The 16,219-nt window shown below is 41.0% G+C and overlaps 1 protein-coding gene, 1 long non-coding RNA gene and 2 other non-coding genes across 6 annotated transcripts; 2 read left to right on the plus strand and 2 right to left on the minus strand.

The window, feature by feature from the left end:
• Window positions 1-5,358: 5,358 nt before the first annotated feature.
• On the plus strand, window positions 5,359-5,522 carry LOC113444707 (U1 spliceosomal RNA). The gene has a single exon (XR_003375285.1). It is a non-coding gene; the product is annotated as a U1 spliceosomal RNA (small nuclear RNA).
• A 1,042-nt stretch (window positions 5,523-6,564) lies between these two features.
• LOC113444713 (U1 spliceosomal RNA) lies at window positions 6,565-6,728 on the minus strand. The gene has a single exon (XR_003375289.2). It is a non-coding gene; the product is annotated as a U1 spliceosomal RNA (small nuclear RNA).
• Window positions 6,729-6,882: 154 nt separating this feature from the next.
• On the plus strand, window positions 6,883-15,867 carry LOC148128237 (uncharacterized). The gene is made up of 3 exons (XR_015741095.1): window positions 6,883-7,149; window positions 7,842-8,054; window positions 15,839-15,867. It is a non-coding gene; the product is annotated as an uncharacterized LOC148128237 (long non-coding RNA).
• PROX2 (prospero homeobox 2) lies at window positions 7,410-16,204 on the minus strand. 3 transcript variants are annotated; one of them, XM_087921952.1, is made up of 4 exons: window positions 15,006-15,845; window positions 10,011-10,123; window positions 8,701-8,895; window positions 7,410-7,927 (listed from the first exon to the last, which is right to left on the minus strand). In XM_087921952.1, exons 2-4 carry the CDS (start codon window positions 10,071-10,073, stop codon window positions 7,742-7,744), a joined length of 444 nt encoding a protein of 147 aa, XP_087778078.1. In that variant the 5' UTR covers window positions 10,074-10,123; window positions 15,006-15,845; the 3' UTR covers window positions 7,410-7,741. The 3 variants fall into 3 exon arrangements, 1 of the variants encoding a protein (XP_087778078.1); XR_015741094.1 differs by lacking the exon at window positions 7,410-7,927 and adding an exon at window positions 15,927-16,204 and having other exon boundaries at window positions 8,874-8,895; window positions 10,011-12,685; window positions 15,006-15,038; XR_015741093.1 differs by lacking the exon at window positions 7,410-7,927 and having other exon boundaries at window positions 8,874-8,895; window positions 10,011-12,685.
• Window positions 16,205-16,219: the final 15 nt, after the last annotated feature.

Genomic DNA, 16,219 nt, shown 5'->3' on the forward strand with positions numbered 1-16,219 from the left:
TTAATATGGTTCATTGAACTCCCTTAAAAATAAAAATGAATGTGGCAAAACCTCCATCAACGGGAAGATTATTTTCCCTACAAATACATTTGTTTCTATTACGAATTAAGAAAGCTTCGGTTGTTGCATAAAACTTGACAAAGCGAAAGGGAAAAAAAGGGAGAACGTTATGTAGAGTATCCTTTGCAATATCTGATATGGGATACCTGCAAGCGGAATGAGACAACTCAGCGTGGCGAGCTCACCACTACTAAGTCCCCTCTACCAACTCATCGCCTCTAAGTTGCTGCAGGGCAACTCCACATGGCCAACTTGCCTCATGGTCAACTCACTGCATGGACTACTCCCTGCAGGCGGCCAGAAGGAGAGCCAGGCAGGCAAGCAAGCTGGTGGGCAGAGCACAGAATGATGGCAGTAACCAGGAGCTGCCCATTTTCATGCCAGCCACTGCCGCCACTGATCTCCAAGTCTAAGAGGCCTGGGACTGCAGCGTTGGTGGTTTGGGTAGGCAGGTGACCAGGGGCATCCCATTTTCACAACCCCTGCCACCACTGCACCAAGCTGTGGGTCAAAGAGGCCAGGGATGGCAGCAGCTATGGGATGTGTGAAAATGGGGTGTCCCTGGGTGCCACCGGCTCCCTGCTGCCTACCCACCACTTCCATCCCTGGCCTCTTTGGCCTGGAGCTTAGAGGTGGCAGTGGGGGTTGTGAAAATGGGAAAGCTCCGATTGCCTCTCTGCATTCTGCCAAGCCACTTGCTCGCCTGCCCTCCTGGCTCTCCGTCCAGATGCTCATAGCAAGTTGTCTCCATGGTGAGTTGGCCGTGTGAAGTTGTCCTGTGGCAATTTAGCAACAGTGAGTTGGTGTACTTGGCAGTGGTGAGCTGGCCGTGCCAAGCTGGCCTTGGCGAGTTGTCCTAGATCCACCTGCAAGATGGTTGTTTAAAACCCGTAGTTCTGCAATACTTACCTCCATGAATGTTTTTTTTATGCACACAAGGAAACTGATAGCTTTTTGAACAAAGTAATTAGTGTTATTTTTGAAAGGCTCATACTGAATTGTAAATCAACATTGTATTTCTGTGGAACTCAACAAAGAATTCTTGACTATACCTGTAGTCCCCTGAGAATTGGAGACATGCAAGCAGACCCACACTACAGTATTCTTCATGTACTTTTTAAAATGTAGTAAAATTTTGTAAGAATATATGTTGTATAAGCATACGTTATATAAAAAAAGAATAAAAAGATTTGAAATATATTTGTTGTTCTGTTATGGGATTTATTTTCTGAAATTAATGACAATCAATTAATCCATAACAGTCTTCTAATATTGGCAGCATACAAAGAGAAGACAATTTCCACTTGGTACACAGTAAGGCAATGTAAATCACTTAGCTAAACCCTAGATCACGTGGAGGTATGTTATTCAACTTCAATTAACTTCTAATGAAAACTCTGAATCAAATTTTTGAATAGCTGTTCTTGTTATTTCTGTCTCTTCTATGAAATCTGAACCATTTCATTACACATTTGTGACTTGACTGCATAAAGAATGGCAAAGGGAATCCATAAATGGAGCAGGCATCTGCCAGGAACTGCTAGTTAGTTTGTGCCATCGTTAGATGAAAGACCTGAAATCTTTTACATAGAAAATAAAACAGCTTCACAACAAGACATTAAAGAGAACACAATTTTGAATGAAACTAGTAGCTCAGCAAATTGCGAATTAATTCATAATTTAAACAGAGTAAGCAGGAGAGGATTGGCAGAAATCCTAATTTAGGTAGGCAATACTTGCAGAACACTAGATCTTATTCAAGCACCAATGCATAAATAACAGCCAGAGCAAACCTAGTAATTGAAACTAGACAGCAAAAACAGTTGTATACAGCCCATAGGGAACAAAATAGATGTCATCTTCGTTTAAAATAAAATGCTTTGGCATAACTGAGAGACCTTGTAGTATAAAAGATATAATTACAGATATCCTTGACTTATGAGCATGATTGAGCCCAAAATTTCTGTTGCTAAGTGAAACATTTGTTAAGTGAATCATTGTGGTTATTAAGTTAATATTTATTGATTTATTGATTGAATTTATATTGCCGCCTAATCGCCCATGGCGACTCAAGGCGGCCTACAGAAAGTAAAACCATATTTAAAATTAAATAAATAAATAAAAACTAACAAAAATAATCAAATAAATTAATAAAGTACAATAGAACAAAATCTGGGGGAAATCACACACCCCAACTCCCTCCCACCCACCCACCCCCGCCCCGACGACAGCAGATCACATGAGCCATTTGATGGGCTCCATCCTGCTCTGGGTTCCCCAGGCCCGCTGGCAGAATCAGGTCTTCAGGGCCTTTCGGAAGAATATTAGAGAGGGGGCCATTCTAATCTCTGGGAGAATGATGTTCCAGAGAGAGGGAGCCACCATGGAGAAGGCCCTTCTTCTGGGTCCCACCAGGTGTATCTCCCTCAGGGATGAGACCCAGAGTATTCCCTGCCTCCCCGTTCTAATGCGTTGGGTAAATATGACTGGAAAGAGATGTTCCCTCAGATAACCTGGTTCCAAGCCATGAAGTAGCACCATTAAGTGAGTCTGGCTTTCCCACTGATTTTGTTTGTGGCCACATGACCCAGGGACACTACAACGGTCATAAATGAGTCAGTTGCCAAGCATCCAAATTTTGATCATGTGACTATGAGGATGCTGCAACGGTTGTAAGTGAAAAACAATCGTCACTTTTTTCAGTGCCTTTGTAACTTTGAACGTTCACTAAATGAACTGTTGTAATTCGAGGATTATCTATATAGGTTGCCACCAATCAAGCTGGCCTATGACCCACTAGGGAGATTTTAGATTTTTCATCAATGACATTTCAGCTTGGCTCTAGAAAAACTAAAAAGGAAAGCACTTTACATCTTCTTGTCCAATTGCAGAATTCCTGTCTACAACAAGCAACAATGTGTTTGTGTACTATTGTGTTGGATTGAGCAACAACATTCAAATGCCAATTAAGTTTTAAAAATACCTATGAAAAACCAATGCAAAGATCAAGCTTTGTGAAACAGGACAATGAAAAGTTAATTGTATACACGAGCAGCCTTAGAAATCCATTAAATAGATGAAATAATGTGCAACCTGGGAACAACTCAGCTCCTATTGCTTTCAGCAGCAGCAGCAAATACAGCCCTCCCCTGGGTGGGTGGCTTTCCTTTGATAGCAGAAGATATCAGGAATAGAAAATAAAGTGCTCCCAGGATAAGTTGTCAAGACTGATATAAATAAATAAAATGTCCCAACTGAAGGACAGCAGAGTTTGCTGAAACAGGCAAGAGTTCTAGTAATAACCATAGAAAATTCTCCACGGCCATTATCAGGAGTGGAATTCCTCCCTGGTTAGCAAAGAAGTAGCAAGCCAGTTTCACTCCACTTTCTGCTGCCAAGAAAAGCCGATGAAATTAATTTCCCAGGGATTCCCTTTAACGGTTCCATGCACAAGACCTGCCCTGACCCCACTCCTCTATGAGGACTTGCAGGTAACCTACATGTGAAGTAATAAAGCAATCTCAAAAGAAGGAAGTTTATACCCACCCTTGCACATCCCATAGGCACAACATTTGACACAACAGAGTTGGAAGGGACCTTGTAGTTTATCTAGTCCAACGCCCCTCCCCAAAAGCGGGAGACCCTATACCATTTCTGACAAATGGCAGTCCAACCTCTTCTTGAAGGTCTCAAGTGATGGCGCTCCCACAACTTCCAAGGGCAAGCTGTTCCATTGGTTGTTCTCCCTGTCAGAAAGTTTCTCCTTATTTCCAGGTTAAATCTCTCCTTGTTCAGTTTCCATCCATTATTCCTTGTCTGGCTTACAGGTGCTTTAGAAAATAGCTTGACCCCTTTCTCTCTGGCAGCCCCTGAAATATTGAAAGACTGCTATCCTGTCTCCCCTGGTCCTTCTCTTCACTAGACTAGCCATGCCGTTTCATCCCACCAAGTTTCTGTTATTCCAACTATATCATATCTACCTTCATATATTCGTAGTTCGAGTTCACCCTGTTTGTTCTCCGAACTTTGTGGATTTGTATAGTCACTGGAGATCTCTTTGTCTGGCACTGTGTTTCCTGTCTGCAAAACCTGTGTTGTGCCTGCCCGCCCCTACTTTCTTGCCACCTGTTTGATTAGTGCACATGATATGGCACTCACTATTAAATGCTTGATTTTGGTTTTGCAGCAAGGGTGATAATCTTACCTGCACAAACATCTATTTTGCATGCACTGGTATCCTTATTAATTTTAGGTTGCTGGGGACAGAAATGTTCTGTATCCATTAATTCTCTGTCCACGCTGTTCCGGTTAAATGTTTACACATGCACAAGCCCTATTTTGGGGGACTTGAAGGTGAAAATGCTTTATTAAATAGCTGCACCCCGAGACTACATTTCAGGACAAGAACACGCTTCTCTGTAGCCTTTAATGCCACTCCTTCCCAGGGGGAGACGGAATAACTTCTCCAAACGGCCTGGCACTTCCACCCATCACACCCTCCGGGGAGCTTTTTTCCTCGCCTTAATTGATCAACGTTTCATCCATCCAGGGCGTCTATCCGGTTAACTGAAGCAAGGCAGGAAGGGTAGCAGCACCGTTAAACCGAGGGAAGGCTGGGTGAAAGTCAGCAGGGAATCCGCGAGAGGGCGGGGGAACAGACGCCAAGACTCAGGAGGCTGCAGTTGCACACTAGGTTCCCTTGTGAAACAAGGCAACGTTACAAAGGCCCCAGAAATACTGAAATTAGAGTTATTTCTAACTCTAAATCACCGGGCATAAGATTTATGCAGAGTGCAATTTGGTCAATTCACCTCAGTCCATGCAAAGCAAGGACTGGATTATAAACAAGATTAGAAAGAGTTCACACCATTGGAAATCAGCAGCCAGCTATATCGTTTTACTTTTCAGCACAATCAGTAAAATCATAACTTGGCGGGCAGTCCGCGGAACACCGAAAAATCCAAGGAGGCGGGGGTATACGGCCTCCGCAGAAAGCCAGGCGAGCGAGGCACCGCCCAGCCCACACAGTCCACGCGGCGAAGGGTCGACAAAGAGGAGGAGCTCCGCGGGCCGTATGCAGATGAGGCACCGACGCCGTGCATTGTGGGGAAGCGGCAAGCGCGGCGCACGGAGGATCGCGGGTTGTGTGTTGCCCCCGCGGCCTCCCCTCGCGGTGTTCTCAGCAAATTACCGTATGTGAAAAGCGTGTTCGGGAGGACCTGGGCGTCGTAGCATGGGCCACCGTGACATGAAGTGAGTGTAGCGGTGGTGGGAAGGGGTCCCGGCGCGAAGCAAAGCATACTTACCTGGCAGGGGAGATACCTTGATCACGAAGGAGGTTTTCCCAGGGTGAGGCTCATCCATTGCACTCCGGGTGTGCTGACCCCTGCGATTTCCCCAAATGCGGGAAACTCGACTGCATAATTTGTGATAGTGGGGGACTGCGTTCGCGCTTTCCCCTGATTTCTCTGGTTAAAGAATAGATTTGAGGTGCTTTCTTGACACTTTTGATAGCATTTTTAAACTGATGTAGTTACGTCCGACCAAGCGCGAAAACTTGGACAAAGTTTCTCCAGTCCTTCACTTCATTCTCTGTTGTCCCCTTTCTTCTATTGCTCTCAATCATTTCCAGCATTAGGCTCTATCTCCAGTGAGACCTTCCTTCTCATTAGGTGGCCAAAGTATTTTGAGTTTCACAGAGCTTCTTTATGAGGGGTGACAAATGTAAGAATGGAAAACTTTATAATGTTTCACAGTTCTGAAGAGAAGCTAAAACCTTTGGTGATTGGTAAACTGGCAAAGCCACACTCGTCCCAGAACCTGCGGCCCGAAGACGTTCCCATCACCTGGAAATTAACAAATCTGTATGGATGATTTGGTGCCCTATGAGGAGTGCTCACCAAGAAATAAGAAATGGTCCCTTCTCCTTGTAGTGAACAGTTGTCCTAAAGTCCCCAAGTGAATCATCTTATTGCCTCCAAACAATAGATCAAAAATTCAACCTCTCAACCAAGGCATTGACGAAACATTCAAAATGCACTATAAAGCCCAGCTTTTACAGTGGGTCATTGCTAGAACACAAACCTATGGTCCATCTGCAGAAGCAACTTTCCAATCAGTATCGATCGTGGAAAATGCTGAAAGCAATTGATGAAGCAGAACCGGTTGCTTCTCTGCTTACCTTCTTTAAAAGAATAAGAAACACACAAACGTTTTTTCTGAATGATCAAACCATGAGAAAACTACACCTATATGTATTGATTTTGTTTGCTACTATTGTATGATTCGCCTGTTTCATATGTGTGTTTTGTATGGTATTCTCTTAAAAAAAGCTATACAATAAAATGAGGCCCCACGGAACCACCTCAGTTCCCTTAGACCACCACCGTATTTTGACCACTTTAACACCCAAAGTCCCACTAACACTTGTACTTTGATGGGGAAAAAAAATTCTTTGAAGAGTGTCAGTAAAAGAGCACAAATCTATTCTTTAACCAGAGAAATCAGGGGAAAGCGCGAACGCAGTCCCCCACTACCACAAATTATGCAGTCGAGTTTCCCGCATTTGGGGAAATCGCAGGGGTCAGCACACCCGGAGTGCAATGGATGAGCCTCACCCTGGGAAAACCTCCTTCGTGATCAAGGTATCTCCCCTGCCAGGTAAGTATGCTTTGCTTCGCGCCGGGACCCCTTCCCACCACCGCTACACTCACTTCATATCACGGTGGCCCATGTTACGACGCCCAGGTCCTCCCGAACACGCTTTTCACATACGGTAATTTGCTGAGAACACCGCGAGGGGAGGCCGCGGGGGCAACCGCGATCCTCCGTGCGCCGCGCTTGCCGCTTCCCCACAATGCACGGCGTCGGTGCCTCATCTGCATACGGCCCGCGGAGCTCCTCCTCTTTGTCGACCCTTCGCCGCGTGGACTGTGTGGGCTGGGCGGTGCCTCGCTCGCCTGGCTTTCTGCGGAGGCCGTATACCCGCCGCCTTGGATTTTTCGGTGTTCCGCGGACTGCCTGCTAAGTTATGATTTTACTGATTGTGCTGAAAAGTAAAACAATAGAGCTGGTTGCTGATTTCCAATGGTGTGAACTCTTTCTAATCTTGTTTATAATCCAATCCTTGCTTTGCATGGACTGAGGTGAATTGACCAAATTGCACTCTGCATAAATCTTATGCCCGGTGATTTAGAGTTAGAAATAACTCTAAATTCAGTATTTCTGGGGCCTTTGTAACGTTGCCTTGTTTCACAAGGGAACCTAGTGTGCAACTGCAGCCTCCTGAGTCTTGGCATCAGGTACTGAAGAAGGATGGATCCAGTGGTGGAGTAAATGGAGATGGTGGATAAATGATTGCAACTTTTATTGGAGTCTCATCATTTTTTTTAGTCTATGGTACTATATTCTGTTGCTGCAGAGTGTTCCTTTTGGCAGATGAGCAGCTATATGTTTGCTTACATAGTTTAATAAATAAGTAATAAAACATGCATCTAAGGATACACCAGAAAACGTTTCTGTAGACAGACCCAAAATGTCCCTTTCATATATTTATAGAATATTAGAATACTGATCATGCTTTCTCTGATGATTCAGAGAAACTGTTGGGTTAGTATACGGTCAAAACTTACACAACAGTAAATGTAGAATCATTTCAGTCATATTCTATGGTCATTGTACATTAATCTTGGGTGAATTCCTTAGGGCAGTTAGAGGATTTAAATATATCTGGGATCTCACTATCAAGTTTGGAAATTATTTTGTAAATTGTTTTTTTCCAGGAAGGATCCAAATCCTGCCCTGCTCTGACAGCACTAAAGAACTTCTGAAGGGTCAGACTGGCAACATCCAAGAAACCATCAGGAACCTGTAAAGATAGAATGAAAAGTTTAGGAAAAGTTTATTAATTTGACACCTGTATGGTCAACAATCAGCTTCATTTTAGCAAAACTATTGCACTGCAATGTTTGCTAGAAACTCCTATGTTCCCCAAGGTACCATTAATTTTATACCATAACTGATAAGTTGTCAATTCTTGGTCCCAAAACCACCTTCCTCTAGCCATTTATGGTTTAACATCAGAATTGGATCCTACCAAGCAGGGATTCATCCATTCAGAGTATCTTAATTATTCCATTATGTACCTGTTCTCTAAAAAAAACTTTATATGATTAACAATGTAAAAACATAAATATAAAAATCTATCCTCAGAATAACAAAAACATACATAGTGTTAAGCTTCTCCTTAATCAAATATGACAGGAATCCAGTACGCATTCAGGCAGGGCTGTGTATTTGACAGTATCAGAACAAGCATAGAGAACACTGTATATGTGTGAACAACTGCTCAAGTATTTGCACCACATGATGTGGTTATAATTTAAGCAGCTACTGTTGTTACCTCATTGAATGTATTTGGAAGAGAAACATCTGTTATTATTAGATAATTCAGGTAGTATTTCAACACTTTAAGTCTCTAAATAGTACAATGTAACTAGGATCACAAGTTTTTGAGGTGCAGGGATTCCTTAATTAGATTCATAATAAATAATAATGGTAAGCTAAAGTGATCTCTGTGGTATTCTGATTTGAAGAGATTGTGGACTGTGCTTTTTCTACGCTATTCAAATATAGTCTTACCTCAAAATCATTGCCTTTGTTGTAATGGACATTAAGGATCCGGAAGAGCTCAGAGTCCCTGGTAACAATAAGATCGCTGAATTCTGTAATTCCTTCCAAGAGAGCTTGCCTTGCAAATTTTTCCATCTGGATGTAATAAAATTCACGGAAATTGCTAAACCACTTGATGAGCTGGGAGGTGATACAGCGAGTAAACTGTTAAAAAGAGCAGTTAACTGTTAGAAAGAGCAATTTATCTATCTATATGTGTGTGTGTGTGTGTATGTTCCAGCATAACTCTGGAACACCTCAAGCAATTTCAACCAAACTTGCTACACAGATGATTTACCCTCTGGAAACAAATACTGTGGGGGTAAGACACCCCTAACACCCCTTGGGGAGGCGCCTTAAAATGACTTCTACTGTACAGCACAGTGGACTTGCCATGGTAACAGCTTCACAGTATTCCGGTACTCCACAAGGGGACTCCCTCTCAGCCCTCCAAGGAAATGCAAGTGCAATAAAAAAATGAAATACCAGCATAGACAATAAACTCCCAAGGAGAGGAATAGAAGACTTGCAACGCTGCGCGAGAGACAGTACAACAGAGTGAGTCCCAACTACAGGATTTTCCTGTCTAATGTAGGATTGGGATAAATAAATACCCTGGCAATGCCGGGTTATCAGCTAGTAATGTTGTAAATAACATATGCTAACTTCTGTTTCCTCCTGGACACTACATTGTATTATATCTGTGTATGCACCAAAAACATTCCCTACATAAGTAGTACTTTCATAATGAAGTAATTCGGCCTGAAATTTTCATTACTAAGAAATAGTAATAAAGTGTGATGTCACATGATTGTGCACTTATTGGCAGAAATTCCAGCTCTTTGGCTTGCCATCATTAAGCAAATCACTCTGGATTGTCATCACTTGAAGCTTTCTGCTGGCTTCCCCATTGACTTTGGTTGTAGGAAGCTGAGAGAGATGGTTGATCACATGACCACAGGATGCTACAATTTCATAATCATGAGCCAGTTGCAATCACATGGGGGATATTGCAACAGCCAGAACTTCGAGGAGGTCGTAAGTATCACTTTATTGGTACTTATATAGGTTCAAATAGTTTCTGAACAAGTTTTTAAACAAAGGTCATGTGTACAGTGTCAATCTGCAAGTATTTTGTACACACTTGGGCATAATATGATTGGTACTTAATTTTTACATCATCTTAGCTTATCTTTCCAGTTTTCACAAGGATCCATGCTCTGCTAAAGAGGATTTTGGAGAATCTTGTTAGCAATGAAATACATTAAAGTTAAGCTTACCTGTATATCTAGAAAATAAGCTTTCAACAGGGAAGATGTGGGATAGCGTGAGAAGAAGAACATCAGTTTAGCCTTTTTCAGATGGCCTGGGGTCAATGCTTCGTGGATTTAATCTGGAGTCAAGGAAAAAATATTTGCCCAACTTGGGGCTGTACAACCATCTAGATGCATAGGACAGGATGTGTAGCATCTATTGGGAATGCCTTACATTAAAAACAACTTTTTCTGCAATTAGAAATCAGCTACAGACAGCTCTCACGCAAGCCTAAGAAAACATTATTATTTTTTTGCTTTAAAGTGTTTCCAGGAGCAGATGCTACTTGAAAGTCCAGTGTGCTTCAGATTTTACTGTACTCCACAAATCAGATACTCTGCACGCAGCCCAATAAATGCTACATGTTGTCCCCATGAGATTCCTTTCTACTGATGTGTATCAATACAATAGCAATGTTATCAAGTGGGATTTTGAGGGAAAAAAAATCTAAGATGTCATCTTGGAAGACATGTGAAGAAATACAGATTAGCACCTAAAGGGTGATGTCCCTGCCAGAACATAAAGATGCCCACTAGTGCTACTATAATGGAAATATTATCTTAATCCCATGCAATGGGGACTAGCAACAGAGACCTATTTTTGATTTTTTGCTTCACCTGATTGATAAAAGTAGAAATCAGTTAACTCATTGTCATAAAAGTACCCCTTGGGTATATTCCAGTATTGTGTAACATTTCTGTCTAGTGGCAGCTTTTATTTTAAGCAGGCATTTAAATTCATTTTACAGAGTAGAAGGAAATAGCACAATTCAGGCTTCAGTTGAAGGTAATAGCATTCAGGCATCTTTCTTATAAATAATGTACCATTAATTTGTTTGGCAAATGGCAACTAAAGGAATGTGGCTATAGGCAGAAATAAAACATTTCAAAATGTTTTTGGAGGTTCCAAAGGGAACAATGTCTTAAGTCTTGCCCCTTTTTGTCCCTTACCCATTGGCCAAAATAGGCCCAATCTTTTTTGTGCAATGTCACTTTTTTAAGGGGAACAAAATGGGACAAACAAAGTCCTTGTTTGATTCAAACTGACAGGAAAAATGGACTCTAACCACTTCAGAAATGTTTGGGGAATATTAAATGGGTACTAATGAGCTACATGCAAGCTGTCTCTCCTACCCTAAATGCAAAGATGTTTTAAAGACCCCTAAAGGATATATTTCTTGCTGAGAAGTACACTCCATCCACCATGGCATGCATTTCAGCAAACATTGCATTTGTAGAAGGAAGAGAAGCCAAACTTTCCAAGCGAGGTGGATATTGTTTCATGCCTGATGGTTTGATTGGTTGCCATGGCACTTCTGAAGACTCAGGAGATGCCATTCTTGGAGGAGGACTCTCCCAATGGCCTTTTTGACCACAGAATAGCATTTGACTAAGAACGCCATTTTCTTGAACTTCAGAGGTCAAGATCAAGGGGTAATTCTCTGGTGCCTGGCAAGGTTTTCTCTCCGTTTTTGTATGGATGGAATGAATAGGAAAGCCTGGAGATTTTTCTGTGATTAGTGATATAGGACCTTTAGGAGAAGAGATCTTAGGAAGCCACTTACTGGGTATATTTCTTCCAAGAGCTGTCCCTATGGAATTATTGGGCAAATGAGATGGAAGGCTCGATGATTTAGGCAAGATCTTTTTCAAAACAGAATCTACAGCGTGTATCATTACTTGTGTTAATTCTTGTTTTAATATTTCTGAAAGTGTTTTTTCTTCCAAATTTTGAATGCCTCTTTCTTCTTTCTCTGACAGCACAAGGTCTCTTACTCTGGGTGTGCTTTTCCATAAATAATCTTCATGTTGGTCGTAACACAACACTTGACCGTTGGTGTCTGTCTTTCCACCATACTTCTTCAACAAGCCCATAGTTCTCTCTATACTTTCTTGGCTTGGATCAGAATCATTTTCCTCATCATGTTGAAGAAACCTCTCCCCAAGTTGCTTCAACTGATGTTGCAAAGCATGGAGCTGCTTCTTCACCTGAAGGAATTCTTCTGCTGAGATGCTGCTTCTATGAGGTCTTGTTAGGGAAATTCCTGGCAAACTTTGCTGTTGAGGAAGTTTCTGCTTCCTCTTGTTCTGTCTACTGCTTTCCTTTCCTTTCTCAAAATTGTGATCCTGTTCCCCCAGAGTATCGGACATTACTGGGTTTGGCATGATACTCATTCCCTGGATAATATTTTCCACTCTAGCCCTCTTAGCTTGTAGTTGTTCATTGTGGAATTGGTTTGTGTTACCAAAGCCACAGGCAGGCAATGGACTCATGGCAATAGCTTCCTTAGAAGATGGGTGCTCAGTTTTCTGTGAGCAGGGGAGAAGAAAGCTTATATCTAGCTCACGATTTAATTCTGACCGATTAAGAAGATGTGATATAATAGATTCATAATAAGGAGGGAGAAAAGAATAATTTCCTTCAGTACAAAACTCTCCTTTTTGTCCATCTACACATACAGAACTAGGAATATAATTATATTGATTAGCAATGCTATTCACATTCATATCTCTTTCTTCTTTTAGGACAAAGAATTGATATCTAGTGAGACACTGACAATTGTAGAGGGAGATACAACTTTTGTTTTTGAGAGCACAGGTGCCTTGGGACTTTGTTTTTTATACTTTAATTAGCCAGGAATCTGGAGCACAAAGAAAGAGTAAAATATGTTTAGTATTGTAAACACGTGTGATTAACTGTCAGTGTACAAACTATCAAATATTGAGGACTCTGCAAATAAAATAGTCAGTGCAAGAAAAACAGCACACTAATCTACATTTTAATGTTACATCAATGTTACATCTTGCCCAAGTTAGTAGGTTTAAAACATTCCTAAAGAGGGGCTTGTAGATGAATATGAAGAAAGTAACTTTTGCTATCAGGTTCACAGTGTAATAGGATTAACTGATTTCTCACTATATCATTTATCTTCTTGAATATATATTCTTGGAATGTACCAAGATTTCTGGACATTTTGGACATGGGATCTGGTAAAAAAAATAATACAGGTAATCCTAGACTTAATGACCACAACAGAGCTCAAATTTTCACTTGTTAAACCAGGCAGTTGTTAAGTGAGTTTTGCCCCATTTTACTTTTTTCCACAATTGTTAAGTGAATCACTGTAGTTGTCAAATTAGTAACATGCTTGTTAAGTGAATCTGACTTCCCCATTGACTTTGCTTGTCGGAAGTCAGCTGAAAATGTTGCAAACTGATTACATGAGCCCAGGATAGCACATCTGTCGCAAATACATGCCAGAAGCCAAGTCCCTGAATTTTGATCACATGATGGGGGGTGGTGTTGCAACAATCGTAAGTTGAAAAACAGTCAGAAGTTACTTTTTTCAATGAAGTTTATAACTTCAAACATTCACTAACGGAATAGTTGTAACTCGAGGACTAGCTGTACAATATTGAAAACTGATGTGCAAAAATAGATTGTTGATATTGTACTATTTGAATTAGTCTTATTTCGTTTATTGTTTCTCTGTCCCTTTTGTGTTTTGATTAGTTTTTGACAAATGGGACAGGAAGAAAATGTGATCATTTTTGGGGAACTGTTTGTAATTTTGCATGTTTTCCCTGCTTTTTGTGGGGTAAAGTTGATATTATCTTGCATTTTTCACACGTATATTTCTTTTCTGTTAATTAAGTTGAAACAATAATAAAGTAAATGTAAACTATTTGTGAGTTAGTTTAGAAGCTTAGCAGAGGCCAGTGTAATCAGTACTTGGATCGAAAACTATTAGAGAATATCAGGACTATAAACTAGAGTGAGAATCAAAAAACATCCAGAAGAAAGCATGACTACTCATGCCTACGTTGATATCACCGGGAATCAAGCTTGACTATCTTTATCTCCACTATCCCATATGCTGAAGCTGAATTAATAGCATACTGATCACTCATGTAGATTATTAGCACAGATCCAACATGTGCACAATAAGGAATGTCAGCCAGTAACTCAGCTAATGTTTTCTTTGCACTGTAAATCCTCACAGCAGCAACACAGACTATAATAAAAGCATCCCTCTTGAGATTATATAAAATGTTGGAATTACTGTAGCCCAGTGTCCTGTCTAGAAATGGGCAGATCTTGTATACCAATCTAGATTAACAATAGGTGGTCATAGTTATTAAGGTCAGTATCCAGCTGACAATGATAGCTTGGCAGCACTTTCAAACTGCAGAAGATCCATATCAAATAATTTCTCTAATTTCAAGACCAAAGAATATTTGACTCAAATGCCACTATTTTATCAGGTTTCAAAGTTAGTTTTACTGGACCTCATCCATGTCTAGGTTGTACAGTATATTGACTTTTCTGTTTCAAATGTCACTGAAAAGTATTGCTGGATCTCATCAGTATTATGACATTTTGCAATCCTTGAAACTATTCTAAAATGAAAATTGGGTGTCCCCCACCCCCAACCTGTATGTATCTGCTGGATCCCTTTATGTACTTTTTCTGTAAGATAATGCAGTCTTGTTGCTGAATTGGATTCCAAGAATGTGACTACTTTGGACTATGACATAAATTAGTTCAATCTCCTAATTTATGCTCATTAACTACATTAATTTTATGAATTATCACTTGCACTCCCATACCTTGCTTACTCGTCTGAATGAAGACAAATATACAGGTACTTAACAATAAATCATTTTACAGTTTAATGTTCTCGCCAAAACAACCTCTCAATATCTGGTTATGAGGTTTTGAGCCACATCAAATAAGATGCCACTCATGATGAAAAGTAACTTTGATCAAAGCTAACCTCAGAACTAGTTATAAAAATAATACAAAGAAAACCAATTTACAAGAAAAAGCATGACAAATAGGTGAATTTACAAATATATCAAGTCAAACTTCTAAGAAGGGAAAAATATACAACATCCTTCCACCAATAGATTACCCAACACTGATCCCTTTTCTTGTGTTCCCAGACATAAAACACTCACCTTGGCTTCCTTGTCTTTGAAAGAATCTGAAGCCTGCTGTTAAATGACAAAGGGCAGAGCTGTCAACAAAGACCTCCCTTTATTACTGTATCAGTCACAGATGGTAATGAAGGAAATCAAGAACAGCCAATCAGTTTGAGGAGCCTATGAATATGCAAAAGAAACCAAAATCCATGTCTTCTATTGCATCTTCTCAGTCAGTACACAGGAAGATGCTATAGTTCTGATGAGAAAGTATAAGTGTGTATATATATACAGGTGTCTGTATATATACATACACATACACACCAGAATAGAGTAGAGTGACCCTGGACGAATAGTATTATTGGTTAAGAATTATTGTTCCTAGAATGTTTGTGTTTAGTGGATATTTTGTGGCCAACTAATGCATAGAAAAATGAAGTTTTCTGTGGGAAAGTGTTATTATTTTGCATACCCTAATAACATACTATACTATGAATGACAATATTGTTACAGATAACAAACTGTTGCACTGGCTTTGGCTGCTATTCCAAACACACAACCACTTTTGTCTTGCTGATTATATCCACAATGAATGCATTGCAGATTTTCTCCTTTTGCACGGTTCTATTTTATACTGTTTAGTTACTGGGGTGGGGTGGATGCCATTTTGGCTATTTCCAATACAAGATACAGTCACTTGCTACCAGCATCATCGGGGGGCATCCGTGGAGGTTGAAAAAATTAAAATGTCAGCTACAACCATGCAGTCCAGCCCATTTTAGTGGAGCACATGCTATAAGAAGTGGGTTTAACAACGCGTAATTGTGCTTTAATTGCTTTAACCTTCTTGTGCCCACTTTCCTCTGCAGGTGTCAGCCAGGCTGTATCTGGATACGCCGTAGTGCCGTTTCACAGACAAACGACAACACAGCCCATTCGGAGCAGCCACCCAGGCACCCCGATCGTCCTCCCACCCCACCTTAAGAACAGTTGGCTGTTTTTTCTCCGTTGGCAGATGATGCTCAGTGGGAGAGGAAGAGAAATAGCAATCGAAATGCAAATAGGCAGCCTCAGGGCTCGGGCGCAACAGTGATCGGTACAGAGAGCAGCGCATCGGGCTGGAATTTTGCATGGTGAAACCACAACGCGGATTTCGTCATCTTCCCTCCGCACAGACGCCTATGCGGATCCACCCTCCATAACAGAGGTCTCCCACCTTGGCCCCTTTAAGCCTGGAGGACTTTCAATTC

This window comes from Pseudonaja textilis, chromosome 1 (genome assembly GCF_049901715.1).
Source record: "Pseudonaja textilis isolate UNSWEBS1 chromosome 1, rPseTex1.2, whole genome shotgun sequence".
NCBI classification, from domain to species: Eukaryota; Metazoa; Chordata; class Lepidosauria; order Squamata; family Elapidae; genus Pseudonaja; species Pseudonaja textilis.

Excerpts from the sequence above, each read along its gene's own strand:
- PROX2 (XM_087921952.1), bottom strand. The coding sequence starts at position 10,073 with ATGTTCTTCTTCTCACGCTATCCCACATCTTCCCTGTTGAAAGCTTAT. Across the intron at positions 8,896-10,010 it reads CTTATTTTCTAGATATACAG|TTTACTCGCTGTATCACCTC; the intron begins GTAAGCTTAACT and ends TCTTTTTAACAG. Across the intron at positions 7,928-8,700 it reads ACAAAGGCAATGATTTTGAG|GTTCCTGATGGTTTCTTGGA; the intron begins GTAAGACTATAT and ends CTATCTTTACAG.